At 46.0% G+C, this 17,143-nt stretch overlaps 1 protein-coding gene across 3 annotated transcripts in view; it reads right to left on the reverse strand.

The window, feature by feature from the left end:
- The window catches only part of plch1 (phospholipase C, eta 1), a 102,710-nt gene that overhangs the window by 22,193 nt on the left and 63,374 nt on the right, over positions 1-17,143 (reverse strand). For all 3 annotated transcript variants that reach the window (XM_085990319.1, XM_085990320.1, XM_085990318.1), the window contains exons 10-12: positions 11,402-11,509; positions 8,566-8,727; positions 194-265 (exon numbers count right to left, since the gene is read on the reverse strand). In XM_085990319.1, coding sequence (XP_085846445.1) covers positions 194-265; positions 8,566-8,727; positions 11,402-11,509 — 342 coding nt within the window. The remainder of the gene's footprint in view (positions 1-193; positions 266-8,565; positions 8,728-11,401; positions 11,510-17,143) is intronic.

Consider the following 17,143-nt stretch of genomic DNA (forward strand, 5'->3'; position numbering starts at 1 on the left):
CTTTAATGCAACATGTTAAGTAAGATTGATTATAGCTGTACAGCTGCTCAATTTTCTATTTTCAATAAGCTTAAATATTAAATTATAGTAGTCTACTGTGTACAAACCAGTTATATATTTTAATTGTCCAAGTTATGTTTTAAATAGCAGCTTTAATATATTGCATCAATAGATTAAAATGAGCAAATCCTACCTCCTGTTTGGAAAAGCTACTGATAAATGAACGGTTGTGAGCTTTCTTCCCATTTTCTTTAACCTCTAATTTCTGGAGGGGAAAAAAAAGGAAATTTAAAGCAGTCAGATTTACAATATGAAACAAAGAAATCAGATATGTGCCGTTGTTCTGTAAAATTATTAAACTATAATAAAGTATTTCACTGAGCACAAGCTCACCACTGATTATGATGTTTCAATTACTACATTAAAAAGGACATTTTTTTTTCTTAGTACATGTTTAGCAGCTTTAGAACCCTTTAACAGGTGGTACGGTAATGCACTGCAACTGATGCCTGTCTTGCAGTATTTGGATGTGGGTTTATAATCACAATCATGTACACTGCCAATCTGAGTCATGCTGTTGACAGGTGAATCACTCAAGGCATGTTCACATTACCCAGCTTTTTATCCAAGAAATATAACACGTTATGAAAAGATATTTACAAAAAACAAAAATAGGATGGCAAGGAATGAAAAAAAAAGCTACTTGAGCATTTGTTGTGTTGTCTCAGTTGGATCCTCCTCTGGGGCCTGGTTTTATATCCAGCCCAGACTGATGGAATGAAAGTCTCCTCTGTCTCCCGGTTCTAAGTGTACCGGACTGAGATCCAACAACTATGGCACAACACAAAACTACCCTTAATTTGACATTCCTGCTCTCAGGGACCGCTGGATCACAAATGTGGAAAATTGAAAATGTCTCAACTAGAGTGGAAGGTGCATTTTTAAGATTACAGTGACTTTGCGGGAGCTTTACATTGCATATAAACAATATAACCAACCTTGGATTACTTGATGCCACATGCCTGAAATGAGAGTTTTCAATTTTCCAATATGAATGAAACAGTTGGTATTGTAAGAAACTAATTTCAATAGGTTTATGTACTAAAGTAATGAAATGAGATTGGAAAATATTTCAGTAAAAATGAATGCTACCTAAATTGCTTTCTTTGATAAGAAGAAATGAAATGTTGAAATCACTTTTCCCTCAATTAATTTCTTCCTTTAATCCCTCCTCCACAAAAAACAAACATGAGAACATTCTGCTATTGCAAGGTATTCCACCAAATGTCAAGCACACATTGATAAAGTAGCATTCTGAACCAACTGGATACCTGGGCTTGATCCAGAGACTAGCCAGTTGACTAAACAATGGTTAAGAAACAGAATTATGTTTTCCAGTTAGTTTTTTGATGGATGTTTGATATTGGAACAGTAATAGGATCCAACACCAAACAAGATTAAAAGCCATATTCATTCACAAAGGTACCCTAGATCATAGCAAATGTACAAGATGAAGTCCCACTGAAAAGGCAAGCTTCCCCCGCCCCGACAATTATAAAGGATATATTAATAGAATTTTATTTTTGCTCTCTTCATGGTAAGATTTATTAGTGAACAGGGAGATTTTTTCCTTTTAAGCTTTTCCTAGATATTACCATTAAGAATTTCTAGTTGAGCAACTCTTCTGTTCATAACTATATAGTTATAGGCTGTCCTCTACCTAGACTCCTCTGATTCACTAGTTATAGGTTGTCCTCTACCTAGACTCCTCTGATTCACTAGTTATAGGTTGTCCTCTACCTAGACTCCTCTGATTCACTAGTTATAGGTTGTCCTCTACCTAGACTCCTCTGATTCACTAGTTATAGGTTGTCCTCTACCTAGACTCCTCTGATTCACTAGTTATAGGCTGTCCTCTACCTAGACTCCTCTGATTCACTAGTTATAGGCTGTCCTCTACCTAGACTCCTCTGATTCACTAGTTATAGGTTGTCCTCTACCTAGACTCCTCTGATTCACTAGTTATAGGTTGTCCTCTACCTAGACTCCTCTGATTCACTAGTTATAGGCTGTCCTCTACCTAGACTCCTCTGATTCACTAGTTATAGGCTGTCCTCTACCTAGACTCCTCTGATTCACTAGTTATAGGTTGTCCTCTACCTAGACTCCTCTGATTCACTAGTTATAGGCTGTCCTCTACCTAGACTCCTCTGATTCACTAGTTATAGGCTGTCCTCTACCTAGACTCCTCTGATTCACTAGTTATAGGCTGTCCTCTACCTAGACTCCTCTGATTCACTAGTTATAGGTTGTCCTCTACCTAGACTCCTCTGATTCACTAGTTATAGGTTGTCCTCTACCTAGACTCCTCTGATTCACTAGTTATAGGTTGTCCTCTACCTAGACTCCTCTGATTCACTAGTTATAGGTTGTCCTCTACCTAGACTCCTCTGATTCACTAGTTATAGGTTGTCCTCTACCTAGACTCCTCTGATTCACTATGTCTGGAGACAGCTAATTCCGCAAAGCTGATGCTGCAGTATTACATTTCCACGTAATACAGAAATCTTAAATTAATGCTCTGCTTGCCGTGCTTTGAGCACCACCAGTGAACTGTATTACAAAAACACTCACTCAATCAGGCCACACAAGGACTACATAAAGCTCTTTCAGGAATTTTATTAATTATTTTTCAATCCACCAAGCTAGAATGATTAGATTGATGCAATAAAAATGTAATTGTTTGCTTTTCTATTTAACACTCCGTTTTCAGAGCAGCCAAAAAAATCTAATACCCTCTAAAGTATGCTGCTAAAATAGAAAGCTAGTTGTTGTGAAAAGATACAAGTGTAGCGATTCGTGTGCATCGCCACTAAATAATCGAGTTCGACTAGCTATAAGTAAGTTGTTTATTTACAGGAACAGGTTAAATACAACAGGTAAGGTAGCAGGTAAGATGGCTGACTGTAGGAGCACCGTGGTATAGGTCTTTCCCCAGCGGGGACGCCACGAGGACTGACTAGAAGTTTCCGAGCTCAACTGCTAGCAGGTTCCGAGCTCAACTGCCAGCAGGTTCCGAATTCAACTGCCAGCAGGTTCTGAGCTCTACTGCCAGAAGGTTCCAAGCTCTGATGTCATGACGTCATCACGCAGAGTACAGGAATGAAGCCTGAGTGCAGTAACAGATACATTTAAAGGTAAGTTAAAGGGAATTATGTATCTCAATGTAAGGGACAACCGGTGGTACCGCCACACAAGCATATAAAAAAATCTTCTCACCCATTCTTCCTATAAATAGCAAAATTAGAAATTTGCAGTCTCATTTTTTCTATTTGTTTTAAGCTATATTAAAGGATAAATGTTTGCAAAAGGTCCCTAAGAGCACCAAACATTATTGATGAGCTAATATTAACATTCAAACATAAATATGGTTTAAGTCATAAGTGTAGATATCAATCTGACAGATGCTCAAAATTAAGTCATTTTGTAACTAAGGGCATGTTCTCAAGCTTATCTTTTTAAATGAAGTGGTTGCATACTGTGACAGAAACTGAATTTATTTGTCCTATCAGATGTGCATACCTTGCATGTATAAAGGATTCTGGATATAGTGATTGGTTTGGCAAATAGTGGAAATGACTACATCTGATTTAGGTCCTCTTCAGGTCTATGCATGTCCATGCTCATAGCAATTGCACAAGGACCTCTAATTAAAACCTTGAAGCCCCCTTCCAACTTTGAACACTGACATTGGGGCCCAACAACTATCATAAATTGTAATCTCAACTGGCACTATTAATGAGCAAGACACCATTGTTGCTTTGATGCTCAGTGTAATTAAACTTGAAGGGCGATACCATCTTCATAAAAATGGCTTAAGGGGAAATATTCTAGTGGCAGTCAGTTTCGGTTCATTATCACTAGCATATGGGCCATTAACAGTACTTATAAATGTGCCAGATATTATGGGCAGAATTTTCAAATTCAGCAGGGACATAGAAACGGCAGTATCGGATTAGTTGCCTGTTATACACCCTGTCCGATTTTACGTTCCATTGACTTTGAGGCCACATTTAAATGTTTTTCAGGCACTGATGGCTTTAGCAATGAGTTTTGGGGGCCAGAATGTTGGGAATCAGCAGTGAATAAAGGGTCCTGGCTGCCTGTGAAGCACCAGCATTTTTTGGGTTCCCAAATGTGGTAGGATTTAGATCCCCATACAGATATTTTGCTATTGAAGGCCAGAAAACAAAAGGCCTTGTAAGAAGAGGGCCATCCACAACAAAATTTAAAATTGAAACCAGTCTCCCATTCTGGTGACCCGACAGATGAAACACAGCTATACATGCCTAACCAAGTCGACACGTTACCATAGCAGTAGGCCCTTTGTGCGCGCATAGCGCATTTTATTTTGTTGTCCATAGCTATCTTTCATTATAAGAAAGCAAGGTCAAAGAAAAGAGTACAAAGGAAACCAGTAAACAGATGGGAGGAAAGGAAGCTCCTTTTCTTGATCACATTCTTCCAGACATATACATCATAAACCTCCATCCCTCCCTCTAACCTCACAGTCCAGGCTTTTATCGCTCTCTTGTTCCACCCCGCCCCCCCCCCCCAACCCCCACCCACCAGCTCTGAGCTGCCCTGCCATTCACCTGGCGGCTCCTCTTGTAAAATGCCACCACCATGTGGAGCACAGCCCCTACTGCTTGGTTCTATCCTGCTCACCTGGGGCTTGGGCTGCTGCCGACAGCAACACCGGTTTTCCGCTCGTGCGCACACAAATGTACATGGAAAGTGCAGCAAATAGAATAGGTAGTTCTAAGCTAGCACCATCACAGACATGATGGGCCAAGTGGCCTTCTTCTGTACTGAAATTGCCACGATCCTAAAAAAATTATCTTATACAATTCCTACATTTCCGTAGTTACAGGCGTAGTATGGCAAGGAAGAAATATCAATTGAGCTTGTTTCTTCATAACCAGTCATTAGATTAGTACAAAATCTAGTTACATCAATCCTACCCATTTCAAGAATTTTTGGGGATGGCTCAGTTTCTGGAAAAATTTAACCAAATAAGCTGAGACTTTCAGTCAAGTTACTAAATTTTCACAAAAGCAAAATACTGCAAGATGCTGGAAATCGGAAATAAAAACAGAAAATGCTGGAAATGCTCAACAGGTCAGGCAGCATCTGTGGAGCGAGAAACAGAGTTAACGGGGTGTATTTTGTGACACCTACGGGTGCGTAAGAGGTGTGTACACGCCCGTAGGGGTCACGCAAGTTCCGGGTTTAGACATGCAAAACGCATGCGCTAAAACCTGGAACTTGCGTTCTGTCAAGAATCTTCTTGACGTACGGAACTTCCATAAATATGAATGGGGATGCCCTTCTTTTATTGGTTGGGCCAGCCCATGTGATCCCAGGGGTGCTTGCAAACCGCAGGCGCCCCTGGGATACGTGGGCCTCTGCCTGCGCGTACCCGGAGAGGTCCAGGATCACAAGTCTCAATACCTCCCGGGCCACCAGGTAAGTGCGTAGAATTTTTTTTACAGGTCAGAAGCATCCGGCCGCAGGAAGCCTCCAATCGCAAATTTTGGGCCAACGTTTTAGCTTGATGACCTTTCGTCAGAACTGGAAAAAGTTAGAGATGTAACAAGTTTTAAGCAAGTACAGAGACAGGAAAAGGGGAGAGGGGAGGAAAGAATAAAAGTGAAGGTCTGTGATAGGGTGGAAGGCAGGAGAGGTTAAATCACAAAAGAGATGATGGCAGAAGGCAAAAGGAGATGGTAATGGGACAAGTAAAGAAACAAAAAAGAGTGGTCTTGTCCCATTATCATCTCCTTTTGTTTTTTTCCTCCCCTCATCAGCATTAAGTTGATATAAAATAGGCAAAGTGTCTGAAAGAAAATACCAAGACAAAATTCTATTAGAAATAAATGTCCTATATATTTGAATCCCTCCAATCAGGTTTCCGCCCTTGCCACAGTATCGAAACTGCTCTCATCGAATTCACAAATGACATCCTTTGTGACTATGACAAAGGTAAACTATCACTCCACGTCCTTCTTGACTTGTCTGCAGTCTTTGACACGGTTGACCACTCCATCCTTCTCCAACGCCTCTACACCATTATCTAGCTGGGTGGGACTGGACGCGCCAGGTTCCATTCTTATCTATCTAATCGTAGCTAGGGAATCACCTGCAACGGCATCTCTTCCTGCTCCCGCATCGTTACTTCTGGTGTCCCCCAAGGATCTATCCTTGGCCCCCTCCTATTTCTCATCTACATGTTGCCCCTTGGTGATATCATCTGAAAACACAGTCAATTTCCACATGTCCGCTGACGATACCCAGCTCTACCTCACTACCACTTCTCTCAATCCCTCCACAGTCTCTAAATTGTCTGACTGCTTGTCCGACATCCAGTTCTGGATGAGCAGAGATTTTCTCCATTTAAATATTGGGAAGACCGAAGCCATTGTTTTCAGTCCCTGCCACAAACTCCGTTCCCTTGCCACTGACTCCATCCCTCTCCCTAACATCTGTCTGAGGCTGAACCACACTGTTCACAACCTTGGTGTCACATTTGACCCTGAAATGAGCTTCCGACCACATATCCACAGCTTAACTAAGAACACTTATTTCCATCGCCGTATAATTGCCCGTCTCCACCCTTGCCTCAGCTCATCTGCTGCTGAAACCCTCATCCATGCCTTTTGTTACCTCTAGACTTGACTATTCCAACGCACTCCTGGCTGGCCTCCCACATTCTACCCTACGTAAACCTGAGGTCATCCAAAACTCGGCTGCCCATGTCGTAACTCACACCAAATCCCATTCACCCATCATCCCTGTGCTCGCTGACCTACATTGGCTCCCGGTTAAGCAACGCCTCAATCTCAAAATTATTATCCTGGTTTTCAAATCCCTCCATGGCCGCGCCCCTCCCTAGCTCCATAATCTCCTTCAGACCCACAACCCACCAGAGATATCTGCGCTCCTCTAATGCTGCCCTCGAGCATCCCTGATTATAATCGCTCAACCATTGGTGGCCGTGCCTTCTGTTGCCTCGGCCCTAAGCTCAGGAATTCCCTGTCTAAACCTCTCCGCCTCGCTACCTCTCTTTCCTCCTTTAAGACCTACCTCTTTGACCAAGCTTTTAGTCACCTTGCCTAATTTCTCCTTATGAGGCTCAGTGTCAAATTTTTTGTCTTTTAATACTCCTGTGAAGCGCCTTGGGATGTTTTACAACATTAAAGGCGCTATATAAACACAAGTTGTTGCTATATTCATATTGCATGCAAATGAAATGTCAGCACTAGTTTTTTATTTGGCAGTTCTAGTGTGAAAGGAATGGCTTGGGCATTGTAGGGATGCTTTATGGCGTTAGTGTGGTGTGGTGCCAACCTGGTGCATCATGTGGCAGCCAGGGTGTACAGCATCAAGTGATGTAAGTCTGGCCATGGTGAGGCCATCCCTGGCCAGCAATGTGGTCGGGTGCTGATGCCCTGTGTCCTGTGCAGCATCAGTTGATAGCAGAGAAGGTTGGTGTTGTTGTTGGTGCTGCTGGTGTGCCTGGTGCTCTAGTGTTGGGGCTGATTGTGATGGGATTCTGAGAACCAAGGTGAGAGAGTTTCAAGGGCACCCACGCTGATGGAATAGATGGCAGGTGAAGTAGAGAGGACAGAAGCGATTTGTCAATGATGGGACAGGTAATGAGGTCAGACTGGATGGAGACTTGTGTAAAGATTTGCAGCATCCTGAATCTGTAGTGGAAATGCACTTTAGAGAAGCTAGTGGTTAATGGAACATTTCTCAATCAGCTGGGAGGTTTGACTTGACATTTGAAGCTGTCAACTCATCAGCTGATTCAATGGCGAGTGACCTCCTGCCTCAGCTTCACAGACGAAGTCTAGGCACAGTGGGAAACTGGTGGGCGACCTATGAAATTCAAAAAGCTGGGGAAAAAACAGACTGTAAGCAAGCCACTAATGATTTTAATTGTCTCCCCCGCCATTGCGTGTTGGGTCTGCTCAGCGCTGACAGACCAGACATTTGGTAAAAGTGTGTGGTGGTGGCTTCACAGCGGGGTCCTGACCCGCTGGGGGAAAAAAAAACTTTCCCAACCGACCAGCCACCGATCACGCCCGCTGACCCCCTGCAAAATCCAGCCCTATATTTTCATAATACATGCAAGTTTCTACAGAGCAATCCAGCTTGAAAAAGGAATCCAGAGGATGGGAAATAATTTGGTTCAGATCTACTGAAGACTGTCAAAACTCATCAACTAGACATAAAAAACATTTTAGGTCTTTTTCAATGGAATGGTCATATTTTCAAAATCAAAGTACAATTCCATTAAAAATATTTGAAGTTATGAAGCTTATAAACAACTATCTATGGATGCTGGTTGTTGGCAAAATAAATGGACAGATGATTCCAGTGTATAGGTTTATCGAAACCCTTCCCCCTCCTCCCCCATTTGAAGTTAAACCATGGTAGTAGGGCACAAAGGCACAGCAAGGAAGGATTCAAAATTATATACAAGATTACAAATATTACCTGTTGTAGATTGTCATTTAGCCCTTTGTGTGTAGCTCTCAGAAGTGCACAGACTGTATAGCTATCTGGATCCTCTTTATCCTGGATCTGAGACTCTTTCAGCAAAAAATCCAGTTTCTTTCTGATAAAACATTCCACTTGATGGTGGTTTGTACCATTACCCTGTATGGGTCGCATATTAATATAGTGTTAAATTGTATCAATATTGTTCCTAAACAGCCGCTAAAATAGGAAGCACAAATCTAAAAACAAATATTAGGTGCGGTTTTAGCTCGGCAGAAACCAGGTGGGCAGGCAATAAAAATCAGCCAGGAGACATACTCACTAATGTTCTGATCCCTGTCTGCAGTCTTCAAATTTAACCTGCTCTTCTGAGCAGGCAGCAAGAACAGATGGACCAGATGGTCTTTACCTGTCCGTCAGTATTCGTAACACCCGCCAGAAACCAGCATATTCTTTAAATATACAGATTGGGCTCCAAGGATGTCATCGGGACCCGACTGTTATTTTAACAAGCGGTCTTAGCAGGGAAGCTATTGTAACAACTTATAGCAAAAGAAATGCATATTTAAAATCATTCTAACTGAAGGTTGTTGCATAACACAAAACAATCTGCTGACTTAAATGTTATATTAAATATTACCCAGTGGTAATGATGCCATTAAACATTTTAAAGGCAACTTAAATGCCAATGCTTACAAGTAAACATTGAGACAGATTCATCTCTCAACTTATCATATTTTTCAACAAGTAACACTGATCTGTGCTTTGTCCATTGATCATTCCCAATATTAATAGTTCCCAATACATTCAATATCACATTCAGAGATGTAGGCCAAACTAAATTTATGTAGAGGGCTATGGAGGGCTACTCCATCAGTGCTTCCTACTAGAAGCACTGATGGAGGCAGAATCAATAGCAGATTATAAAAGGCAAGTGGATAAATATTTGAAGAAGAAAAAAAATTAAAGCGGTATGGGGAAAAGGTAAGGGAATGGGGCTATGTTGAGAGTTGGCACAGGCACAATGGGCTGAATAACCCCCTTCTGTGCTGTAGTTGTACATTCTCTCCCTGTTATATATGTTGTACATAACATGGCAGAACAATTCTGTTAGAATATGGTGTATCCTCCAACTTGTAATGACCAATGTCACAAGAGATCCATAAGTTTCATAGCATCTTTGTCTGCTTATGCCAAGGTTCATTCCCCCCAGATTCATTGGGGGAGAAATTCGGTATCGCCCCGTTTGGGGCGCAATTATCGGCCGGGCGCAAAGTTTAGCGCCTGGCGCTAATTATCGCCTCCGACTGCAAACTTAGCTTCTATCGCCCCTGGAAGTGATTGGAGCGCTAAATCAGTCGCTACACACCTCTCTTAAGGCGCTAATGCCGAGGAGCGAGGCGCTACCTCAGAGCGCTGGCGAAGCTCATGTGATGTCAGTCAGCAATGGAACACAGACACACTGGCGCCGGCCAGTTCTTAAACGGGAGGTTCGACCTTGCTCTCCATCCACATCCTGCTCATTGCAGCCTTGAATCTTGGCCTGGAGAGACCTGTACATCAAATCGGCTGGAAAAAACAATGGAGACCCCCAGGGAAAGAGCTCAGAGTGCAGCCCCCATAGTCTCTTCTAAATCGATGCAAGGAAGGTCAAATCAAAATGAACCTGCCAAATGCTGCTCAGTACCCTAAACTCCTTTACACAGCGTTGAATCTCTCGAGAAGTGTCTCTCTCTCTCGCTCTCAGAATGCGTGGTGCAAAAATGTCACCGACAAAAAAAAACAGGAAGCACTCCCCCAGTCCCTTCCCGACTGCAAAACGTTCCCTCAATCTGTCGTTGCTTGCAGCAGGTGGAAAGGCAGGGAGCGCCACTCAATATCCGGTCCAGGGCGCTACCGGGGCACTGCATGCTCGGCTGACGTCACGATCCGCGGGCGCAGGAGATCGTGGCGGTAGTGTTTAGCACCGCCACAAAAATGTCTGGTCAATTTTGCAAGCGGTGCAAACATCGCTGCGCCCTGGTGCTAGTTGCTTTGCGCCCCATTAGCTAACGGGAGGCGCAAAGCAACCAAATTTTTCCCCCATTATGTGTACTGCTGAGTGGAAGACAAAGACTGGAATGATTTTAATTTATTAGGCTAGGTACACTTATTCAATGCTTCATCTACCAAGTACTTTGAGAAATTTAAATACAAATTATTCGAAGCCATCTGGGGTATGATTTCTGTCTATGCATGTCAAAGGAAAATTACAGAATTTTTTGTTGCAAGAATATATTATGTGCTTTAATCTCATTTACCAGATGTAACCAGTCTTCATTTGATTTGACTAAGCTGCATCCAGCTTGTCCTCTAGTACACGTTAGAAGCAAAACTAAATCATTCCAATATCACTCTTAAACGACACCCCAATATCGATGGGCTGCTTTGACAGATCAAGGTCTGAAATGCAAGGTTACAAGTCTCAAGAGGAAAATAAGATGGTAATTCCATTCACAAACATCAAACACCCTGGTGGCTGGATCAGCTAAGGCAGTGGAATTGTTTAGGTTCAGATTGCCCTTTTTTGGCATAAGGGAAAAATGTGGTGGCAGAAGAGAGTGACTAACAAAGTATTTTTTTTTTTAAAAAGCCATAGGTTTGTGTTTAGTCATGACAGTAAATGAGGTTTACATCACCCATCAAGACAGGGTCAACATTGCATCTCAGTTGGTTTTGATTTTATACAATTTTTGCACATGAAACATCTTCCTGCAAAAAAGCCATTATATTTAAATGCTATTGATAAGTTAAAATCAGAACTGAGTTTGAAAATGCTCAGTTGAACTATTACATTGGTTTGCTTTAATTTGCACTCTTCTTCAATTTCATCAGCACTATCTTCATCAGACACCTCTCCTTCTTCCGCATCAGTCCTGAGGTCAGGAGGCAGTTTCTTCCCCTGAAACAAATCAGTTTTGCAGAAGTTAATCAATTCTAACCTTTACCAAGTCTAATTTTGGTTTGCTTAAATTACTGAGATTATATTTGTCAGATAAATTAGGTTTGGTCCTACACATTTTTTATTTTAGAACAAGTTTATATTTGTATCAAATGAGAGGGCCATTCCAGCATTTTAAGAAAATGTGTACTTTAATGAGGGGCAAACACAAATCTAACATTAATGTCCTGACAACTTAATTATGCTTACTGGCTAGTGCAATGGAAACATTCATTTCATTGCACATATGTTTTAAGTCCATTATCCCAACAAGACTGTAGTTAACAGTCACTTTTGGATTAATGTGGCATGGCTTTGGGTCCACGTTGATGCAAAAGTATCAGTGTTACGTGAATTTTGCTTTCCGATCGGACTTCCAACCAGAGCAAGAACCATTCCCTCTCACACCAGATTGAGTTCATGTGGAATATCATTTCAGTCTGGTTTGAATGCAAGATTTAAAAGTGCTCAGGCACTGCACTCCCATTTGATTTTCTGGGCATTTGATAAACTTGGCAACTAGTTTTTTTTTAACATTATGATAAGGCATATGTTGCAAGAGTCAGATCTGCCTTGGATATTCTCTCAGATACAACAGTGCTGGTCTATAAATGGTCTGAGCATCCTACATTTAAGTGTACAAAAGCAAAATACTGCAGATGCTGGAAATCAACTGAAAACAGAAAATGCTGGAAATACTCAGCAGATCAGGCTACATCTGTGGAGAGAGAAACAGAGTTAATGTTTCAGCTCGGTGACCTTTTGTCAGACCATTCGGACTTCTCCTTCCCCCCTCCCCCCCACCAGCCCCCAATCGCTTTCCCGGCCTCCCCCCTCCGGCCCCTGACCACACCCCCGATCATCCTCCGGCTCTGACCACATCCCCCAATCCTCCTTTGACCCCGATTGACCCTGCCTCCCCCCCGACCCTCCTCTGACCCCAATTCGCCCCCCAGTTTCCTGATCATCCTCCGGTCTCAACCACAGCCCCCAATTATTCTCTGGCCCTGATTCACCCCACCCCCCTGATTCCCATCACCCTCCGGTCCTGATTCACAATCCCCAATGCTCCTCCAGCCCCTGACCACCCCCCGATCATCCTCCGGCTCCGACTACATCCCCCAATCCTCCTCTGGCCCTGATTCACCCCCCACCCAATCATCCTTTTGGCCGATTCACCCCCCCCCCCCCCACCCAGTCCCTCCCTCCCTCCTCTCTGCGGACTAGATCCGCAGGCCTATCTGCCCACAGCCAGCCAGCCTCTCCACCTGCCTGGCTACGGGCAGGAAACAGCTGTGAAATGTTAATCAGGATTAAATTCGGCAAGGCCTGCGGGAGACCCGTTCTCCCGGGTTTCCCTATTGCTTTCTAGACCACCCTGCTCCTGACCTGCCTCCAGATTAAAATTCCGGCCTTATTGTTTCCGATTGCCACAAACTCCATTTCCTAGCTACTGACTCCATCCCTCTCCCTAACATCTGTCTGAGGCTGAACCACACTGTTCGCAACCTTGGTGTCATATTTGACCCTGAAATGAGCTTCCGACCACATATCCGCAGCATAACTAGGAACGCCTATTTCCACCTCCGTAACTGATGTGCCTCAATAATCCCGAGACTCGATGTTAGCGAAACAAAACAAGGCTTTTATTAACTTAGAAGATAACACGCAGTGGAGAGAGGTATCTTCCCTGGAGGTCTGCAGTACTGGCTGTGAGGCCAGACTGAGCTGGCTTACATAGAGGCCAGGTATGGGCGGAGCCCTACACACAACACATTCCATACATTCCAATACACAATACAATGGTGAGGAAAAACCTGAAACCAACCACAGTCACAGGCAATACAATGGTAAGGGGGAACCTGAAACCAACCAGTGTCACAGGCAGTGATGAATGGAATATTTCATCACATTCACCCCTTCTATAGATTTAGTCTGTTCGGGGGTTTGGTAGTCCTCTGCGACCGACGTGGCTGTTGTGGTGTCGCGGGTGTCGGCTGGGTGTCCCCGGTGGCCTCCTGGGTCTCTGCCGGGGGTGCCGCCAGGGTTGTTGAAGGGGTAGTTGGTGGGGGTGCCGTTGGTCGATGTTCTTCCGGGGGTGATGAAAGAGTAGTGGGTGGGTAAGAGTTGCTGTGGTCGTTGTTGCTGCTATTGCCGTGGTTGTTGTCGTTACCGGCTGGGGCGACGTCTTTTATTGACACGGTGTCCTCCCTTCCGTCGGCGTGCCGGACATACGCGTATTGGGGGTTGGCGTGGAGTAGGTGCACTGGCTCCACGAGAGGGTCCGTCTTATGGCCCCTCACATGCCTTCGCACGAATACCGGACCCGGGGTGGGGAGCCATGACGGCATGGATATGCCTGAGGTGGATTTCCGGGGGAAGCTAAACATTCGTTCATGAGGCGTGGCATTAGTGGCAGTACACAATAGCGACCGTATCGAATGGAGCACATCTGAGAGGACTTCCTGCCAGTGGGAGATAGGGAGGCCCTTGGTCCTTAGAGCTAGAGTGACTGCTTTCCATACTGTCCCGTTCTCTTGCTCCACTTGACCGTTACCCCGGGGGTTGTAGCTGGTGGTACGGCTCGTGGCGATACCCCTGGACAGCATGTACTGGCGTAGCTCTTCACTCATGAAGGACGCCCCCCTATCCGTGTGGACGTAGCTCGGCATACCGAACAGGCAGAACAGGCTGTTGAGGCATTTAATGACCGTGGCGCTGGTCATGTCTGGGCAGGGGAAGGCGAATGGGAACCGGGAGTATTCGTCCACAATGTTCAGGAAGTAAACATTGCGGTCGACGGACGGGAGGGGGCCCTTGAAATCTAAGCTGAGCCGCTCAAAGGGCCGTGTAGCTTTGATTAAGTGGGTTCTATCAGGGTGGTAGAACCGAGGCTTGCACTCAGCGCAAGTGCGGCAGTTCCTGGTCAGAGACCGAACTTCCTCAATCGAGTAGGGTAAGTTGCGGGACTTTATGAAGTGGAACAGCCGCGTGACCCCTGGGTGGCAGAGGTCGTTGTGGAGGGTCTGTAGCCGATCCCCGGTGGCGCTGGCACACATCCCTCGTGAGAGGGCATCTGGGGATTCGTTAAGGGCCCCTGGCCGGTAAATGATGTCATACTCGAAGGTGGAGAGCTCGATCCGCCACCTAAGAATCTTATCATTTTTGATCTTCCCCCTCTGTTTATTATTGAACATAAATGCTACCGACCGCTGGTCGGTAAGTAGGATGAAGCGTTTGCCGGCTAGGTAGTGGCGCCAGTGGCGCACTGCCTCCACGATGGCTTGGGCCTCCTTTTCCACAGAGGAGTGTCTGATCTCGGGCCCTTGGAGGGTCCTCGAGAAGAAAGCTACGGGCCGCCCCGCCTGGTTGAGGGTGGCCGCCAAGGCAAAGTCAGACGCATCACTTTCCACTTAAATGGAGTGTTCTCGTCCACTGCCTGTAGCGTGGCCCGCTCAATATCCTGCTTAATGCTTTTGAAGGCGGCGTGGGCCTCAGCAGAGAGCAGAAAAGAGGATGCTTTCAAGAGGGGGCGGGCTTTGTCGGAGTAGTTGGGGACCCATTGGGAATAATAAGAAAATAACCCCAGGCACCTTTTCAGGGCTTTGGGAGTGTTGGGCAGGGGCAGCTCCCGTAGGGGGCGCAATCGGTCGGGGTCTGGTCCGATTTCCCCATTCTCCATCACGCTGCCTAGTATGCAGAGGCGCGTGGTGTTGAAAACGCACTTGTCCTCGTTGTAGGTGAGGTTGAGCTTTTGCGCGGTTTTCAGGAACCTCTCGAGGTTCGAGTCGTGATCCTGCTGATTGTGGCCGCAGATGGTGACGTTGTCGAGGTAGGGGAAGGTTGCCTGCAAGTGGTGGTCATCGACCATGCGGTCCATCTCCCTCTGAAAGACCGAGACCCCATTCGTCACCCCAAAGGGGACTCTGAGGAATTGGTAGAGGCGTCCGTTCGCCTCGAAGGCGGTGTACGGGCGGTCCTCTGGTCTGATAGGGAGCTGGTGGTATGCTGACTTGAGGTCGATGGTGGAGAACACCCGGTATTGGGCGATTTGGTTCACCATTTCTGATATGCGGGGTAGCGGGTAGGCGTCTAGTTGGGTGTACCTGTTGATCGTTTGGCTAGAGTCGATCACCATCCGTTTCTTCTCGCTACCCCTTACCACCACCACTTGGGCGCGCCACGGGCTATTGCTGCATTCAATAATGCGCTCTTTCAGGAGCCTGTCTACCTCGGTTGCGATAAACCGCCTGTCCTCCCAGCTGTACCTCCTGCTTTTGGTCGCTATTGGCCGGCAGTTAGGGGTAAGGTTCGCGAATAGCGAAGGCGGCTTTACCTTCAGGGTAGCCAGGCCGCACACTGTGAGGGGCGGCTGGGACCCACCGTACTTGAGTGTGATGCTTTGGTGGTTGCACTGGAAATCCAGGCCCAAGATCACGCTCGCGCATAGATTCATGATTAATACTTTAAAATTATCGTATACAGTCCCGTTAACGGACAATTGTACCGTGCAGTAACCCAGAATGGTCGATGTCTGGGTTTTATCAGCCATAGAGATGGTACCCCGAGTAGGGACCACCTTTAGGGAGAGTTGTCGTGCCAGTTCCGGGTGGATAAAACTCTCCGTGCTTCCACTGTCAATTAAACATTTAACCCCGCACCCGTTTACCTCGATGTCCACCATTGATTTGGATAGCGGGTGGGGCCTGGTCTGGTCCACTGTGACCGATGCCACTGTAGGGCCCTGATCGAGACAAGATGGCGTCCGCGCTGTCTGCTCACAAGATGGCGGACCCCACGAGGTCGGGCAAGATGGCGTCCAAGATGGCCGCTCCCACGGCGCACACGCGGCGGTGGCGGGTTTTGGTTTTCCAGCGGGGTTCCCTCTGCACACCTTCCCAAAGTGCCCCTTCTTACCGCACTTAAAGCAGGTGGTGCCTTTCGCCGGGCACAGGTTTCTGGTGTGCTTTGGCTGCCCGCAGAAGTAGCAGTTGGGTCCCCGACGCGTCGCGGCTGTCGTAGGGCTTCTGGGGGGAGAGCGGGGCCCCGACGGTGTCGGGCGGGGAAGATGCCTTCCAAGATGGCGGCGCCCTTGGTGCACACGTGGCGGCGTGGACGGCGCGGGCTGAAGAGTAGGCATCCGAGTTTCTCTGGGCCACATCCAGGGATCGCGCGGTGTCCGCAGCCTGTTTCAGGTCCAATCCCGTTTTTTCCAGCAGTCTTTGCCGGATGTAAGTGGAGCTGAGGCCTGTGATTAAGGCATCGCGAACAAGCTCGTCGGTGTACACTGCGGCTTTTACATCTCGGCACTTGCAGTCTTTGCCAAGCATTTTCAGGGTGCCTTGGAACTCCTCCACCGATTCCCCAGGTCGCTGTGCGCGAGTGGCGAGCAGATGCCTAGCATACACCTCATTCGTAGGCTGCTGGTAATGCGCCTTTAAGATGTCGCAGGCGGCCAGGTACGTGTCGGCGTCTTGGATGAGGGGGTAAACCCGGTGGCTTACCCAATTCCGCAGAATTCCAAGTTTCATACTCGCAGCGTCCGTAGCGTCTTTGACGGCTGCGGAATTGTCCAGGAAGAATTCCATACACATA

The sequence above is a fragment of the Somniosus microcephalus genome, chromosome 6 (genome assembly GCF_052327205.1).
Source record: "Somniosus microcephalus isolate GS21.2 chromosome 6, FLI_Smic_1.0, whole genome shotgun sequence".
NCBI classification, from domain to species: Eukaryota; Metazoa; Chordata; class Chondrichthyes; order Squaliformes; family Somniosidae; genus Somniosus; species Somniosus microcephalus.